At 37.7% G+C, this 16,485-nt stretch overlaps 2 protein-coding genes across 3 annotated transcripts; one reads left to right on the top strand and one right to left on the bottom strand.

Moving 5' to 3' along the window:
* The first annotated feature begins 531 nt into the window (after positions 1-531).
* Positions 532-4,785, top strand: LOC130569335 (E3 ubiquitin-protein ligase TRIM39). The gene is made up of 6 exons (XM_057358923.1): positions 532-976; positions 1,874-1,969; positions 2,474-2,704; positions 2,827-2,849; positions 2,935-3,053; positions 3,210-4,785. Exons 1-6 carry the CDS (start codon positions 581-583, stop codon positions 3,743-3,745), a joined length of 1,401 nt encoding a protein of 466 aa, XP_057214906.1. The 5' UTR covers positions 532-580; the 3' UTR covers positions 3,746-4,785.
* A 1,228-nt stretch (positions 4,786-6,013) lies between these two features.
* Positions 6,014-16,025, bottom strand: dpysl4 (dihydropyrimidinase like 4). Of its 2 annotated transcripts, none has more exons than XM_057358921.1 (14): positions 15,575-16,025; positions 12,537-12,625; positions 11,952-12,136; positions 11,356-11,520; positions 11,048-11,109; positions 10,367-10,447; positions 10,170-10,238; positions 9,771-9,891; positions 9,518-9,674; positions 9,245-9,386; positions 8,998-9,168; positions 8,711-8,890; positions 8,359-8,530; positions 6,014-7,225 (listed from the first exon to the last, which is right to left on the bottom strand). In XM_057358921.1, the coding sequence occupies exons 1-14, from the start codon at positions 15,932-15,934 to the stop codon at positions 7,134-7,136; spliced, it is 2,046 nt and encodes a 681-aa protein (XP_057214904.1). In that variant the 5' UTR covers positions 15,935-16,025; the 3' UTR covers positions 6,014-7,133. The 2 variants fall into 2 exon arrangements, with proteins under 2 accessions (XP_057214904.1, XP_057214905.1); XM_057358922.1 differs by lacking the exon at positions 15,575-16,025 and adding an exon at positions 14,534-14,848 and having other exon boundaries at positions 6,020-7,225.
* Between the last annotated feature and the right edge of the window lie 460 nt (positions 16,026-16,485).

Below are 16,485 nucleotides of genomic sequence, written 5' to 3'. Positions count from 1 at the left end.
CTGCGGAATTATGTTTGGAGTAAAAACAAAACCTTGTAATAATAATGTAGATAAACTTGTAATATTTTTGCATCTTCGGTGTAGTCACCCTTTGACTAAAATTTGCAGAAACGTCCTATTTTTATTTTATTAAGCAGTTTTTGGGGGTCTCATCCTGAGATGCTTTTTAAATCACACTAAAGGAAGGCCTGTTTATTCTAAACTGTCATTGGCTGCCTTTTCTTCATTCCTCTGTCCATTTCAAAAACTTTTTTATTGGATCTAATTTTTGAATACACATTTATAAAATATTATAATAATAGAAACTAATATATTTGCACAATTATATTTTTGTCTACAAAACTTATTTTAGACATTTAGACACATGCTGTCTGGGCGAAAGGTTTGTAATAGTCAAGAAAAACATTTCACTCAAGTGACTCTGAACTTTTTAACAGCGCTGTAAATGGACACTCTCTCTTATAAATAGACAGATGGGGATTTCCCTCAATAACCATGAGCATGATTGTGTAACAACCAAAGATCTTTAGACCAGACAGAGTGGGGGAAGGACATTCAAAAACACATCCAGACCATCATAATGTCAGAAGATCAGTCTTCTGTATGTCCCGGGTGTCAGTGTGAAGGGTCTGTTCTGTTACCCTGTGGGCACAGTCTGTGTCCGGAGTGTCTAAGGCTGTGTCAACATGAGCTCGGGCCGGACCGGCAGGGGTGTACGGAGTGCTACGGGCGTGAGCTGCTGGACAGTGTTTTAAAGGGTCTGCTCGACTTACTCTTTCAAGGGCAGTCGCATCGGGTGGGAGACGGAGTAGAGGGACGAGAAAGCCAGGAGGATGGGGAACTGTGCAGACAGCATGGAGAGAAGCTGACGAAGTACTGTGTAGAGGATGAGGAACTGATCTGTGATCAATGTCAAGGGGACGAACATGAAGATCATGAGTGTAACTCCATAGAAGAGGCAACACAAGAGTTTAAGGTGGGGGGAAGTATAAAGTATTTATAAATGTGTGGGGGGATGAATTTTCTTTAAAAATATAAATAATACTGAATTCATAGACCATAAAAATATAAACTGTATGCATAGCCTTTAAATATAAACAATACTGTATGCATGTAAACTTAAACTATAAACACTGTAGTGTAATCTTTAAAATATAAATAACACTGTATGCATATGAACTTAAAAATATGTACATTATTGTATGCATAAAACCTTAAACATATAAGTAATACTGTGCCCATATGCACTTAAAATATAAACATCCATACCATTTAAAATAGCATATAAACAATAGTGTGTGCATGTGGACTTTAAAATATAAATAAATCTGTAGGCATTGTGAACTTGAAAATATGAGAAAATAATGTGAATAATAATGTCCATGTGAACTTTAAACTATAAATAATACTGTATGCATGTGGAATAAAAAATATAAAGAATACTGCAAACATATAATATTTAAAAATATAATACTGTATGTGAACTTAAAAATATTTAAAACATCTCTATGCATGTGTGAACTTTAAAATATAAATAATACTGAATGCATGTGAACTTTAAAGTATTAGAAATGCTGTATGCATGTAAACTTAAAAATATGAACAGTGTTGCATTCATATAGCCCTAAACATATAAATAATACTCTATGAACTTTCAAATATAAATAATTTAATAATTCCATATCCATTAAAATAACATTGTATGCTTATATCCTTAAATAATCTTAATATCAGCACTGGCCAATAAAATGCGTTATAAACTTGTAAAATTAAATTTTTGAATAACAGCTAGTTCTGTTTATTTATTAATGTTTATGCAAAACACAAAAGCTGATTCATAAAAACGTATTTTGACCTGATTTCTTTCTCACAGAAGGAGCTTCGAGCAGCTTTGAGACCCCTGCAGGAGAAACTGGAGAAGTTAACCACAGCCAAGCAAACCTGCCAGGAAACTTCAGCACATATCAGGGTAACATCTCCTCTCATAACCCTCAGAGTAAAATAATCAATGTAAGCCATAATTAACAAGATAGGCAGGCTGTTTTGTGGGGCTTTTGCAAGTTATAACACATGCATGAGTTTGTTCCCAGTGTGGCCAAGAGAATTTTAATTTAAAAATAGCATTTTTTGCTCATTTGGGGCGGCAGAAATATTCTGTAAAATAACAGTTTTTTACACTTTCCCCAATTTTCTTGTAAATGTGCGGTCTTTTTCTGTAATTTGACGTTTTTTGACCATATTTCAAAAGTAGACTGAAAAATATTCATTTTCAACATTTTCCATCAGCTGGGGCGCCAGAAATACCCAAACCTGTAAAATTACAGGTTTTTCCTGTTTTTTTCATAAATTTGTTGTCTTTTTCTGTAATACGTGAAAAAACAAAAACCGTGAAAAAAATACCAGTAAAATTCTGTAAAATGACAGTTTGTTTACAATTTGTATAAAACTGAAAGTCTCTCCTCTCTGTGATCAGAGACAGGCACAGAACACTGTCCGTCTGATAAAAGAGAACTTTGAGAAACTCCATCAGTTTCTGCACGATGAGGAGATCTCAATGCTGAGAGCTCTTAGTGAAGAAGAGGAGCAGAAGAGTCAGACGATGGCTGAGAAGATGGATAGATTAACAGATGAGATCATGACATTACAAGAGGCCATTCGTTCAAAAGAAGAGGCCATGAATGAAGATGAACTCCAGTTTCTGAGGGTGAGGAAACAAATCAACCATTAAAGAAACATCAGTTCAATAGATTCTGACCTAATCAGATCTCAGTTAAGAAACCATCAGGTATGCTTAGAAGTTCTCTATGATCTTCCTTTTTGTTACAGAACTACAAGAAGACATCAGAACGGTAAAAACACTGATGATTTGAACCGATTTTGATTGGATGAAGCTGCAGAGTTAGGATGCAATTTCTGTCTCATTCTCCATCCCAGGGTGGAGTGTACGGTGAAGGATCCAGTGGAAATGTCGGAGGCGTTAATTGATGTTGCCAAACACATCGGTTGCCTTAAGTTCAGAGTGTGGGAGAACATGCAGACCATTGTCACATACAGTAAGAGGATACAGCAAATTTACATTCGTTCAATTAGCAGACGCTTATATCCAAAATGGCTTGAAATGTTGAATTTATCAATCAAATTAAAATTAAGATAAGACTGACGCATTGCACATTCGTTTGTTAAATTGCTATTTTGTCCCATCCCTTCAGATCCCGTAATCCTGGACCCCAACACAGCAGACGTCTGCGTAACTCTATCTGATGACCTCACCACCATTCGTTATTCTGAAGAAGACCAACAGGTCCCCGACAACCCTGAGCGCTTCACCTTCTACGAATGCGTCCTGGGCTCTGAGAGTTTCAGCTCTGGTCGTCACAGCTGGGATGTTGAGGTCGGAGACTGCAGTGAATGGGCGTTGGGCGTGGTAACAGAGAGCGTGCAGCGTAAAGAATGGTTTCCTCCGAGCCCTGAACGCGGCATGTGGACCGTCTGCTTGTATGGCGGCGAGTATCGCGCGCGGACGGCAAACAGCGCTCCTCTGACGTTTAAGAAGAAACCGCAGAAGATACGAGTTCAGCTCGACTGGGAAGGTGGAAGAGTCATGTTCTCGGATGCCAGCGACAACACTCTGCTGTACAAATACAAGCACAAGTTCACGGAGAAGCTGTCTCCTTATTTCTCCAACACGTGTAAGAGGCATCCGATGCGTATCTTGGGAGAGAAAGTGTCTGTTTACACGGAATAAGTCAGGGAATTTATTGAGATTTAAGACCTCGTCCTAAAGATTTAGCCACAGTAAGATATAGCCTATGTAAAGCTTAATCATCAAAGTATGATAGCAGCTGTATAGGTTAAACGCTCTTTAAAGGTCTTTAAATAGTTGTGCGTAAAATGGTGCGTAAAAGCAGCTTAGGACGATTTTAGGCAGGTAACAGAACTCACAATGCGTGAAGTTTTTACTTGTGTCTTTTAAAACATTCAAATGACCTTAGATTTTTTTGATTCAGTGTTGACAGGTAACATTTTTTGCTTATCCAACCCAAATTTTAATCATCAACATCAACAATCACTTTACAATACTGTTTAAAGTGAATCTTGAACATGAATTGGTTGTTGCTTATGTGGTTCTTGTGCTTAAGAGTGTGAACAGATCTCTTTATAACACACTGATGTAATCTCCAGCTGTTCAAATTCATCAGTCCCGGTGGATGATGTTTCTGGAGAAAGTAATACCGCGTTCCCTCGTCTGAACTATGGCATGTACAAAAAAAAACTTTTCCTGTAACCACAGCTTTACTACAGATATGAAATATACAGAATTAACTTCGAATAGAAAATGGGCCGGCCCAAGCCTTTACGGAGGCCTAAGCAGAATTTATTCAATCGACTATTGTCAATGGCGATTGTATTAGATAACAGATCATTATAAATTACATGAATCAGCATTTTGTCGTATTGCAATGTTGCGTTTAGTCAGTAATTTCACAATTTTGACATACACCACAGAAAAATAGTGGGTACTGCCCTATGTGAGAAAATGGATGCGTGTTGTGACTTTATCACAAGAAAAGCTGTAATTTCATGTGCTCTTGGGGGCCCCCTAGAGGCGGCGGGGCCCTAAGCAGCCGCTTAGTTCGCTTATAAGGAAGGCCGGCTCTGCTATTTACTACACTAAAATGGTAAAACTACAATACATTTTCATCTGTTAACATTAGTTAACTCCATTTGTTTAACTAGTTGACTAAGATTTATATAGTATTGAATGCAAAACTCAACAATAAAAACGTATTAATAAGTTATATCAGTTACTGTAACATTATTTGATGCAGAATGAACTTGAACATACATGGATGAACAGTGCCATTAATATTAGCTAGAATTCGTGCTGTAAACAAATGTCATTGTTGGGTGTTTCAATATTAGTATATGAAACATTGCGATGCCAAAGCATATCAAATGTTTAAGCAAGACTTGCTTAATCATGAGATTTAAGTTTAAACAGTTGTTGTTGACTTACTATCCCATATGATCACATGATTTATTTATTGTAGAATTATTTAAAAAAAACATTTAACCAGCTCACAATTGCTTTCTGTGAGTGCAGTATATTTAATTATTTAAAAAAATGTCATCTCACAAATGCCTGGAAAAGAGGTTAGGGTTTCAGAAAATACACACCCTTAAAAGTAAAGAATAATTTTAGTCTTCTTCATTTAAACCAAAAATAAGAAAGTACACTTTTAGTCTACTTTTTGTGAACTTCTAGAAATATAGTACAAAAGTACTTCTTTAAATTAACTCGTACAAGCGGGCCAATTTAGTCCCAAGTAGTAGCACGCTTAAGCACTTACTACATAAAGTATAATAAAAAAACCTGCTTAAGTGCTATAGGTTAGGATCAGTGTTGGGTAAGTTACTCTGAAAAAGTAATTAATTACTAGTTACTAATGACATATTCAATAGTGTAATTATATTACTGTATGAAATTACTCTCTCCAAAAAGTATTTAGTTACTTATTACTAATTACTTTCTATATCCTATATCAACCTTGATTAGTTAAGTGATTCAAGGATAGGCATGAAACGGCTCTTTTAATTAATTTAAATAAATAATATGAAACTACATAAAGTACTCTTATTAACTTACCAAAGTATTACAAATGTGAGAATTATACATTAAAGCACAGATTTTAAAGTTAGACTTTGAATTTTGATGTCAATTCCACTATTGCACACATATATATTACACATAGTATTTAGTTTAATTACATCAGAAGTAACTGTAATTAAATTACAGAAAAATAAGAGTAATCCCTTACTTTACTTTTTCAAGGGAAAAGTAATTAAATTACAGTAACTAATTACTTAGTAACTAGTTACACCCAACACTGGTTAGGATAGAGTTGATTGTGAAGCACGAACAAAATTATCATTGCTTGTCGTATCCACCTTATGTTTAAAACACGAGAACTTAATCATTCAAAACAATGACATTGACAAGAAACTCCCCAAATGAAAGCAACATTTTGTTTTTTATTGAGGACATGCACATCATGCACAAAATATGAAAAACAAACCAAAAAATATTTACACAAAATAAACCAGTACAAAAGACAAACCACAGATCATTTTTCTCTCATCTGACCGCCAACGAAAGGCCTCGAGATATCTCACGAAAATGACATCTACTACGTATTTTTCCAGCAAACTGGTAAGGACTACAAAAGGCTCTCTGTAATGTATTGCATTACAGAAATATAAACAAGGTTTCACCTCAAAACAATTCAAAAGTTTTGTCTGGGTTCAAAAAGTGACGTCTGCACTTGAACACACCGGCATGTGTTCAAAGATCGAGAGCACCAATTGTTTTGTTGTAGAAACTTACAAAAATGTATTGCTGTTCGCCGTATCTGTGTGATGAGCGTTTGCACAAAGACACTTTTCTCTGCAAAAATCTGTAAATCATAGATGTGGTTATAAGCATTAGTCTACAATACATATTTTGCTCTATTCTCAGGGATACATCATGGACAAGGTTATTGGTAACTTTCTTTTTAACACTCTAGCACTAAGACTATCAGTGATGTTCCTTTAAAGCACACTAAAAGATTACGGCACCTAAGGGCCACACAGGTCATTCCTGCATCACCAATGGCAACAAACAACCGAGAGTTTAAATGAAGTACAGTACATCTCTCAATGTTGCTTCCATACTGGCCCGATCTCATCTGGTGCTGCTAGTGGCGCAGAAATCACAAATTTCACTTAAATCTATTCTGATGCTGCTGGAGGAGAAAAGCGCAGGTTTAAAGGCAGTGAATGAGATGCAGTCAGTTCACAAACACAACAATCACTAGCCGTCTTTATGCCATCGATGCTACGCTAAAGCAGAACTAAGTCTGATCTGATCAAAGGAGCATGCTACATTATGAGTGAGTCTGATCAGATAACAACAGAGGCGGATACACAGAAAGATTATGAATTCATGACAAGCTGCATAGCCTACTGGAGGTCATGGAGCGTTTATGGATTTATTGGAATAAATATTTGCATGGTATAGATGTTATAAAATCGGGAGGTGAGGGAAGTGGAACTTCTGCTACGTGGCTCGGATCCCTGGGTGCACACACGGCTCAAGAGAGGGATGTGATGTTAGAACGGCCTCCAGGGGGCGCTACGATCCTCTGCGAGGTGCGCCTGGGAATGTGGTCGTCCATTTGAGTGCCTGACACAAACGAAAAACAGAAGTTAAGAAGGCTTTGTAGACTTCTGAGTACACTTGCACTGGATCCAAAATAGAGTTTGACCAATTACCTCTTCAAGATGTATTTTAGATCATTTACATTTAGGCTTTTAGCAGACTCTTCTCCAAAGCGACTTACAACGAGGACATAATATGTGTAATGTGCTACAAGTTACACTGAATTTTCTGTGTTAATTTGAGTTTTTTAAGTTAATTAAAGTTTTTGCACGCAGTTTTTTAAAGAAAATTTTACTTTAAAAAAACAGTGTGCAATAACTTGCTCAAATAACACAAAAAATAAATTCTACTAGTCGTTTTTATCAGTGTATAACGTTTTAATGTGTTGGGGTTTTTTAATTTTCTGCTTTTTGGAGTTTACATTAGTCAGATTTAGAGGTGTAACTTGTTTTTTCACATTTTTTTCTTCCAAAAAGTAATAATAAAATAAAATGAAATAAAAAATATATAATAAAATACTAAATTAAATAAAAAAAGAAGTAAAATAAATCAAATGAAAAGTCTTGTTGTGCTAAAAAACATTATGAGGGAAGCACGCATGCAACGAGAAAATCCAGTAGCGCCATAAAACTATTAATTTTTGAATTTTGTTACTGATGATAAGTAAAAAAAACTATATATTGTAATATTGCAAATGTTAAAATATTTGGAAACAACAAATATATAAGTAGTTTGAGAATGTACTGATTCTAAAATTATGGTACTGATGTGATTTCTGCTTTTTTGTTTATTTACACTTTAAATACATTTAAAATGGCACTTTCTTATGGCCTTTTAACTTGTTGTAAGTCTGTTTCGAAAGGTTCATACCATCATTAAAAACAAAAAGTGTCAAATAAAATGAGTATTTTTACTCTGAATGCTCAAGTATCTTCATCGGAGTGTTTTTACTTTGGAAAAATTGTACTTCTCTACACAATAAAGCATAGCCTATATCATACTTTTAACTGCATTTTATAAATTCGTGTCATTTTTTACATTTAAAAAAGTACATTAAAAATCACAGGACTTTCTTTTACTCAAAAATGGCTTTACTTGAGTAAAAGGAAGATCACAGAGTAGCACAGGGAGAGAAACAGAATCAACGTAATGTCTACCAGACAGGGTGAATCCAGACTGGTGTAAGTTTCTGGCTGGCCCGAGTGGAGTTTTGCCTGGACACGAGGGTCCTCTAGTGGTCGGTGTGGCTGGCACAGATTGAGTCATGCTGATGACATCATGAACCGGGCCATCATAGTTTCCTCTGGGAACGCCGCGAGCATCGGCCATCTGCAAAACAAAATATTGGAGAAAGTGACCCCTGAGAGGATTCATGTTTAGTCTTTTGCAACATTGAAAGCGAAGAAAAGAATTTTACATGTATACCTCCAAATGTATTCATAACATAAGTTTAAACACAAGAGCGCTGCTTTTCCCAAAATGGGTCCCTTGGGTCACAGTTTATCTCACCCTTCCTCGGGCTTTGATTCTCTTGAAGACGAAGTCTGGAAAGGCTTTCCTGGGGATGAAACGCCCTGAACCCTCTGTTACATTGAGTTTTTCATCGTCTAGAACGATCCTGCCCTGACTGATGACTATAACAGGGAAGCCACGGCACTCCATTTCCTCAAAGATATTCACCTCCACATTCTGCAGAAAATAGAATATTAAACAACAGCCTTAAATCAAAAAAAAAAATTGGTATTATTAAATATCTAAAATATTAGACACATGCATTGAGGGTGGAATTCTCATACCAGGTTGTGAGATTTGGCAGAGATGGTTTTAGTCTCCTTGGTGTTCCAGATAACAAGATCAGCATCCGATCCCGTAGCGATTCGGCCCTTGCGAGGGTACACGTTGAAGATTTTCGCAGCGTTGGTGCTGGTTACCGCGACAAAGTCATTCTCGTCCATTTTACCTGTCGCCTGTGCAACAAAAAACACACTGGTCAGTCTTTAAGTGAAAGATGATGTCCTCACAAACTGATGCGAGGACACATACCACAGCTTTTTCCCAGATGATGCTCATGCGCTCCTCAACGCCATTGGTTCCCTCTGGGATGAGGGTGAAGTTGTCTTTCCCGATGGCTTTCTGAGCGGTAGTGAAGGTGCAGTGTGCGCTGGCCGTAACCTGAAGATCGCCACTGACAAAACAACACGTTTGTGTTAGTACATCATTACTATGAAAAATGGGATATTTGGAAAATCAGCAAAAAGTGTCAAAACTTTTAAACACATATTTTATGTCTTAAATTGTGTTGTCTTTGCTGTTTACCAGGATAAAAGTGAATTGAGGTAATCTGGAGTGCTTGGATCAGGATTGAGGGGCGGGGACATCACAAACGCCGCAGCTTTGGCCCAGTTTTTACTCCAATAGTGTGATCCGTCCGTGCCGAGGCTGGCCGTGATTGGTTCCCCATAGATGACCATACCTAATCATGTTAATGAATTAAAACAGATCTACTTCCTCTTCTCGTCTCTTTCATTTCAGTTTCTGTTATAGCTCTACTCGCTATAGATTTCCGTACCCTTTTTCCTGGCTTTGGCGATGACATCAGCAGCTGTTTTGCTCATCACCTTGGTGATGTAGAGCGGACAGTTGGCCTGTTTAGCAATGGTGATCGCTCGATACACAGCCTCAGTTTCCACCTGGAGAAAAAGAGAATATATTTGAACCAGATTCATACTTTGAGTGAATTGAAACATCTAACAAAGTTGCTACAAACAGATGATGCGGTTTCTTTTCTCAAAACTAAACTCATGCGTTTGAGGCATTGTTTGGAAATGTATCCGACTGGTATCGGGGTGATGTTTCGTTTTGGATTCTTTTTCTCTCAAGTTTCCCACAGATGTACACGCATTCATAGATTCTTAAAGCTATGGTGTTCAAATAATTTCCAGAAATTTCACAGAACGTTAGGACCAACCTCCTCTGGATGGCTCAGCACGTGTCCCTCTGGCCCAGTGATCCCCAGGTCCAAAACCTTCTTTTGTTCCTATAGATTGAGTAAAAAGTATTAAACAGAAGGAAGAGGATGGAATTGAAACGTTAAAAAATGAAGGCCTAATATAAATGCAATAACTCAGACTACATTCAGATTTGGGGCACATTATAAATGGTTACCTCCTTAACGATGTCACCGTTTTCAGCATGAACCTGTGCGATGGCCCCCAGCTCTCTCATAGCACTAAACATCTCATAGATCTACACAGACAAAGAGTTGTGTCAGTTCTTAAGAAAACGCCTGTAGACAGGAATGTGATGTCTCTTCCCTGCCAATCTATAACAGGATCTTTACTCAAGAAAATCAACCATGCTTTTATTTTTAAAGGGGTCATATGGCGCGAATACGTGTTTTTCTGTGGTTTGTTATAAGTTGCCCATGTATGTATTAGACACGTAAAATTTCAAAAATGAAAGTGTGGGAACAAAAGATGCTTTCTATATAAAAGCGAATGCTCACCCAGACCTGCCTGAAACGCCTCGTGTAACCACACCCCCACAAATCTACGTCAGTTGGTGGTTTGATTTGACTATGTAAACGCAAGTAAGGTGGGCGTACCTGTCAGTACAATTGCTTTGGAACCTGATGTTTCAAATATGGTAAGAGGCGTTACATTAAAAATAAGGTCATTACTTAAACCATTCATTTCTGTAAGGGTTCTGAAAGCAGCTTTAATCATATTGTAAGGTCATGCGAGTTATAAATGTAAGCAGTGAACAAAAAATCTTTGGGGGACATGTCATGTGAAAGATACTTTGACTAAAAAACAAAAATAAAGAAATGACACATGGCAAATGTACCTGAGAATCAGAGCTCTGATACTGGTCCTTGTAAGCCATGAAGATAAGGAAAGAGTTTACACCTAAACCAAGACAGAATAAAGTTCATGTTATGTATCTCTGAAATGGCGAGTAAACGTTAATATGCTGGGTATCAAAATTGGTTTTCAATGCACTGTTAATACAAGCGTTGCAATGAGATCTTAAACTACACAATTTGTATTTGATTTAAATTAGGGACGTCCAATTGTTTAGCTTTAAATTTAGAAAAAAAATCTTAGAATGCATTTAGCAAAAAAATGAAAGTCACACCTGAAATGTCACATCACCTTTATCTTTGACCAGAGTCTCCAGCTCCTCAAACAGACCATCATGCCAGCGTGTGATGTCAATGTGCAGAGAATAATCACAGCACGACCGCATGTCTGCTATATCCCTCCACTGTTCATACGCTGACAGTAAAGTAGTTCCCGGTTCAGGCACAACATGGTCAACTGAAATAAGGCAACAAACAAACACACACACAGATGAAATATACTTGTTGCGTTCATAAATACATTTCAAGCAGTGATCGCAGTGTGCAACTAAACTACAATATTTCATCCTTGTACAATTATAATATGACCTCATATGAATCGAGTGACGAGCATTTTTATCAAATTAAAATGTAAGTGTTGTAGGTACAAACACAGAAAGAAAGGAAGACATTTGTTTCCCCTGAATGGCCACAGGAAGAAGCGCAGTGAGGAACAGTCTGAGACAGCGCTGCGTCCCCAATTCAACTGATTTTATGAGACTGGACAAGCTCGTAAGCGTAATACTGTACAGCACACACACGCTTTCTGAGGTTTTCCCTTCATGAGTTAATGACCTCATAAAATTGAGATTCTTCTCATTTGTAGGGTGTAAGACGTTTGTGACATACTGATCATGGTGGTTCCTCCAGCCAGAGCAGCACGAGTGCCCTGATAGAAATCATCTGCCGGGCTCATGCCCATGTGAGAGGCCTGGAGACATGTGTTCACATCGATACCACCCGGAATCACAATGTGCCCGTATGCATCCACTGTCTTCACACCACCAGGTACAATGAGATTCTCTCCAATCTGCCTGCCATCCAGAAGAAAAGAAGGAACATTGTAGAAGAAAACCAGAACATCTCTTTATATTTTATTTCAAATGATAAATTTGTTAAATGCGTCCAAGCGGTATAAAAAATTACACGAAAGATATAATATATATATATATATATATATATAATATAAGCAATAAAAACTTAAACTAAAATAAAATAATGTATATAATATAATAAAATAATGTATGCAAATAATGTAAAAATAACTTTTAAAAAGAATGTAAACTTTTTAAATCATAGACTCTTACTTAATAATCGCATCTTCAATATAAATATCGGCATATATAATGTATATAATATAATAAAATAATGTATGCAAAAATGTAAAAATAACTTTTAAAAAGAATGTAAACTTTTTAAATCATAGACTCTTACTTAATAATCCCATCTTCAATGTAAATATCGGCATAAAACGACTGGTCGTCATTTACTATTTTTCCTCCTTTAATGATGAGTTTATCACCCTGAGCAAAAAAGAAAAGACAGAATAAAATAATTATTGACTGATGTACTGCATATGTAGTGCAGCATGGTTTCAAAGAGCATAATATCATTTCAATGGGTTAGTCAAAAATAAAATCAGAAGATAGCGATAAAGGTTTGGATCTACGTTATAATGAAAAGATGATGACTATTCATTTAGAAATAAAAACTTTATCGTAAAGCATTAGGACAGGTCATTAGGTATTAGGTCAAATCTTCAGTCACGAGATAATCAGATTAAACTCAAATTGCCTTGAAGTTGAATAAAATCAAAGTATATCTCTAATTTAAGCTCACTCAGAACTGGGTCATCACAGTTTCACAGAGAGCACGAACAGCTTTCTAATGCATGCAAATCCTACTATCTAGAATATGCAGTCTTCTTTAATGAGCAAATGAGAGATTATATCATTCAAACACCAGAAACAAAAACTCCAGACAGAGGTGAAGAATACAAAAGAGAGATAATCGAAAACTCTATTCATCTGTAAAAGAGTTTTTTCTATTTACTGTATTATTCATGCATGGCTGGTTTTTGGTTTGCATAAATGAATATATTAACAGGGAAAAATATGGTAATGACACTTGCCACTGTCCATTTTTGCACTATTATGCCTGATGAATGCAATTTATGAGTCATCTTACAGGAGACCTTGTTTAGTTGTAGTAATGCCCCTTCACTCACCCCTGCCATGAAACTATGCCAGGGATTGTTAAGGCACTCGGGCATGAAACAAATCCCAGACTCAGATGACACGTTGAAAAACCCAAACAGCCATGCTTAAATAAATAAATAAAATCATGACACTTTCCTAAACTCCAGTGGCAGTAGATTTGCTAAGGGGTGTTTTATCTCTATCAGACAGCTCTGGGTCACAGCCTTGATGGTGTGCAACCTACAAAGCTTCACATTAATGCAATGTGACACTTCCACGGGCGGCCCATCACTGGCACAGCCAAAATTCCACACGCGTCTCTGATTCCGGTCCACAACGTTGCTTGAGGAGAGACCAGGCAGACAGGGAAGTCTGGGATGCAGTGTGCACCACCAGAGCTGCACTTCATAATACCATTTCATTGATTCCTTTTGTAATGCTTTATAAGATGTTATTGTGCATTGCATTAATGCCAATGTATTCTTTTGGTTATTTAAACCACATGATGATTTATGAAAGAATTCTCTTGTTTTCTATGTAAATAAATGGTGATTGTAAGCTACTTTGCCTTGTGCTGGAAATGTGGGTCAGGAAACTCAAATTCCGGAAGGGAATTGGATTCAATTTGGCTGTGTTAACAGCGCTCTCGCTCCTGCCGTGCACACGGATGAATTCTCGTTTCTTAAAAGCCGGCCAAGGCCCTCCGCTCATGGGCAGCGCCTCCCGCTCACGGGCAGCGCCCCCCGCTCATGGGCAGCGCCCCCAGACAGACGTATATGCCAGAAAAGCGCTTTGAACGCAAATCTCACGTTTTCCAATGCGCGCAACCGGACCCGCACCGCATTTACCGAACGTATACATCGGTGTCATTTAGCGGTTTGGAAAGAAATGAGAGCAACGCACCGCGGGTGACCCAGTAGTACCGTAACGCATGACTGAAAGACACAATGGACGTGCGAACCCGGTGTATAATGCAAACGCCGCCGCCATGGCACATATAAAGACTGTGACCTAACACATCCCAGGGTGCTTTTATCTACATGAATGCATGTTTAAACGCATTATTTAAGTGCATTAAGTACAGCTCGTCTCGTGTAGCAGTAGCAGGTTGTTGCCGGCGGCGGCTCGCATCCATGACTGCACAATAAAAACCACCATCTCTCCGTTACGCGTTCAGAAAACACCCGTGGCCTCGGGGTTTACAGTCCAATCACTGCTGTTAACATTGCTTACCGTTAGTCGAGTGATGTTCTTCTTGCCTTGGAAAGACATGCCGGCGGATTGAGAAGAGCTTTGATTTCCGAGAAGGGAAAACGCGAGATGCGCGGCCTCTCAGTGCTCGTCACTATGAAGGAGCGTCGGGATAAAGGCGCTGAGCACGGGCTGGTGTGGACGGGTGTCAATATTCTGGGCTGTAATTTAGTTTGCTAGTATCGGGGTTCGATAGGCAAAGTAGACAAAAGCCCTCTGGAACCCCCACCCTCTTTGTCCGCTTACCATCTGCTGGTTTGAAGCCTATTCACGGAGGTTGCTACACTGATGGGGCGAGGCTGAATCGACAGACGCTCTTTAAAATAAAGAGGTTTAATGGATCCTAGGAAGTAACACATTTCTTATCGATTTTTCACTGTATTGTCTAGGTCTATGTTGCTAGTTCTTTGTAAGATAAAAAAGTTCTTGTTGTTAATTTGAAGTTACTTGAAAACAAGTTTCTAAAACAATAATATAATATAATATTTACATATTTTTATAATATAATATTTACATATAACAGTATAGCTATTAACTTGACTGCTACTACTACTACTAATAATAATATTTAAACCATAATAATATATAAAACCCATGGTTTTAGAACCTTTCTTTGGCAGTAGACTATACATTCGTATTTACAATAGTAAGGTTTAAAACGCTATAGAATTTTATTGCAGTTTACTATATTAAATATGATTGTATATTATAATTATTGGCATTTCTATGTAGATGAACAACTTTTAGACTTTCATAAATAATATCAACAACATTTTCTACATGGGTGCTTTTTAAAATAAAAGTAATGACATTAGATCAGCTGTGGTGTGTGACAAAGCCAATACAAATCTAAACGTAAATGTAAATTAGATGTACGAATAGACAAAAATGTTGCTAGTAGTTTTCAGATGTCACAGACTGTCACGCGCATGTCACAATGAAAACGCGGATGTCATCGCTTAACGTGCCAGCTGTCTGTCAAAGGTTGGTTGAAGACAGTCATAACGTGGAAACAGCAATTACCTCTCGTCTTTCGTTTTGAAGACGGTTGTGTCCTATGGGGTATACGATCGTCTGACCCGGTGAGGCACTTAACGGGGTGGGCGGCTGTGTTCGGCTCGGAGGCGTTTGACTCACACAGAAGTTGCCGACACTCGAAGTATCGCTGAAATTGTCTTTCTGATCACCGACTCGTCCTTTGGGGTTCCTCCTGGCAGAGCTGGGGCTGTACGACTCAAAATTCAGAGTCTTATTCTCATAAGCCCCTTCGATGTTACAGAACATGCCTCCGAACTTCACCCTGGGTTTGGGGCTGTCCGTCCCAAGTTTGAAAAGCAGGGAACCTTGGTCGTCATCCTGGGGGAGAAGTCTTCTCTCAGCCATGGAGTTGATCTCGCGTTAGACTTTACAAAATGAAATTAGTTAGCAAGGAAATCCGAGTATGTCTAGTATTCCAGGGACACCGTCATTCCTCGTGGGTATCAAGTCTCGAGTCGTCAGTTCAGCGCGCGCTGTTATAGGAGCTGTCCAGAGAGGCGTGGTGCTGAAATCCTCCAGTCACCTGATTAGGAAAGACACAAGCCCTCCCTTGAGAAAAAACACACATCGATTGTTTTGCAAAGAATCCAATCGGAGTGAATCAATACAATGTGACAACAGAAGTCCTACGTAAAATACACAACCACGTTCTTCTACTGTAAATGAGTAGCAGACAAATTATATGAACGTTATGAAATTCAACAATACGTCCTCTAAGATTTCATCTTTTCAAAGAAACTTGGATTTTTTTTATTCACATAACATTAGAAATGCTTTGAGCTGCTATTTATACTCAATGTATTTTTCAAACTATTCAATCCTTGAAATATTAAACACTCTAATTTAGGAGAAAGTCGTTTCAGCTGTTTCACATGACTTCAACACATCAAAATAAG

This window comes from Triplophysa rosa, linkage group LG18 (genome assembly GCF_024868665.1).
Source record: "Triplophysa rosa linkage group LG18, Trosa_1v2, whole genome shotgun sequence".
Taxonomy (NCBI): Eukaryota; Metazoa; Chordata; class Actinopteri; order Cypriniformes; family Nemacheilidae; genus Triplophysa; species Triplophysa rosa.
Note: the sequence above shows the minus strand (reverse complement) of the source record. Positions and strands in the feature narration are given on the sequence as shown.

Coding starts and splice junctions, on each gene's coding strand:
- LOC130569335 (XM_057358923.1), top strand. CDS start 581: ATGTCAGAAGATCAGTCTTCTGTATGTCCCGGGTGTCAGTGTGAAGGG. Junction 977..1,873: donor AGGCAACACAAGAGTTTAAG/GTGGGGGGAAGT, acceptor TCTTTCTCACAG/AAGGAGCTTCGAGCAGCTTT. Junction 3,054..3,209: donor GCAGACCATTGTCACATACA/GTAAGAGGATAC, acceptor CCATCCCTTCAG/ATCCCGTAATCCTGGACCCC.
- dpysl4 (XM_057358921.1), bottom strand. CDS start 15,934: ATGGCTGAGAGAAGACTTCTCCCCCAGGATGACGACCAAGGTTCCCTG. Junction 9,387..9,517: donor CTCAATTCACTTTTATCCTG/GTAAACAGCAAA, acceptor TTGTTTTGTCAG/TGGCGATCTTCAGGTTACGG. Junction 9,169..9,244: donor TCATCTGGGAAAAAGCTGTG/GTATGTGTCCTC, acceptor TTTGTTGCACAG/GCGACAGGTAAAATGGACGA.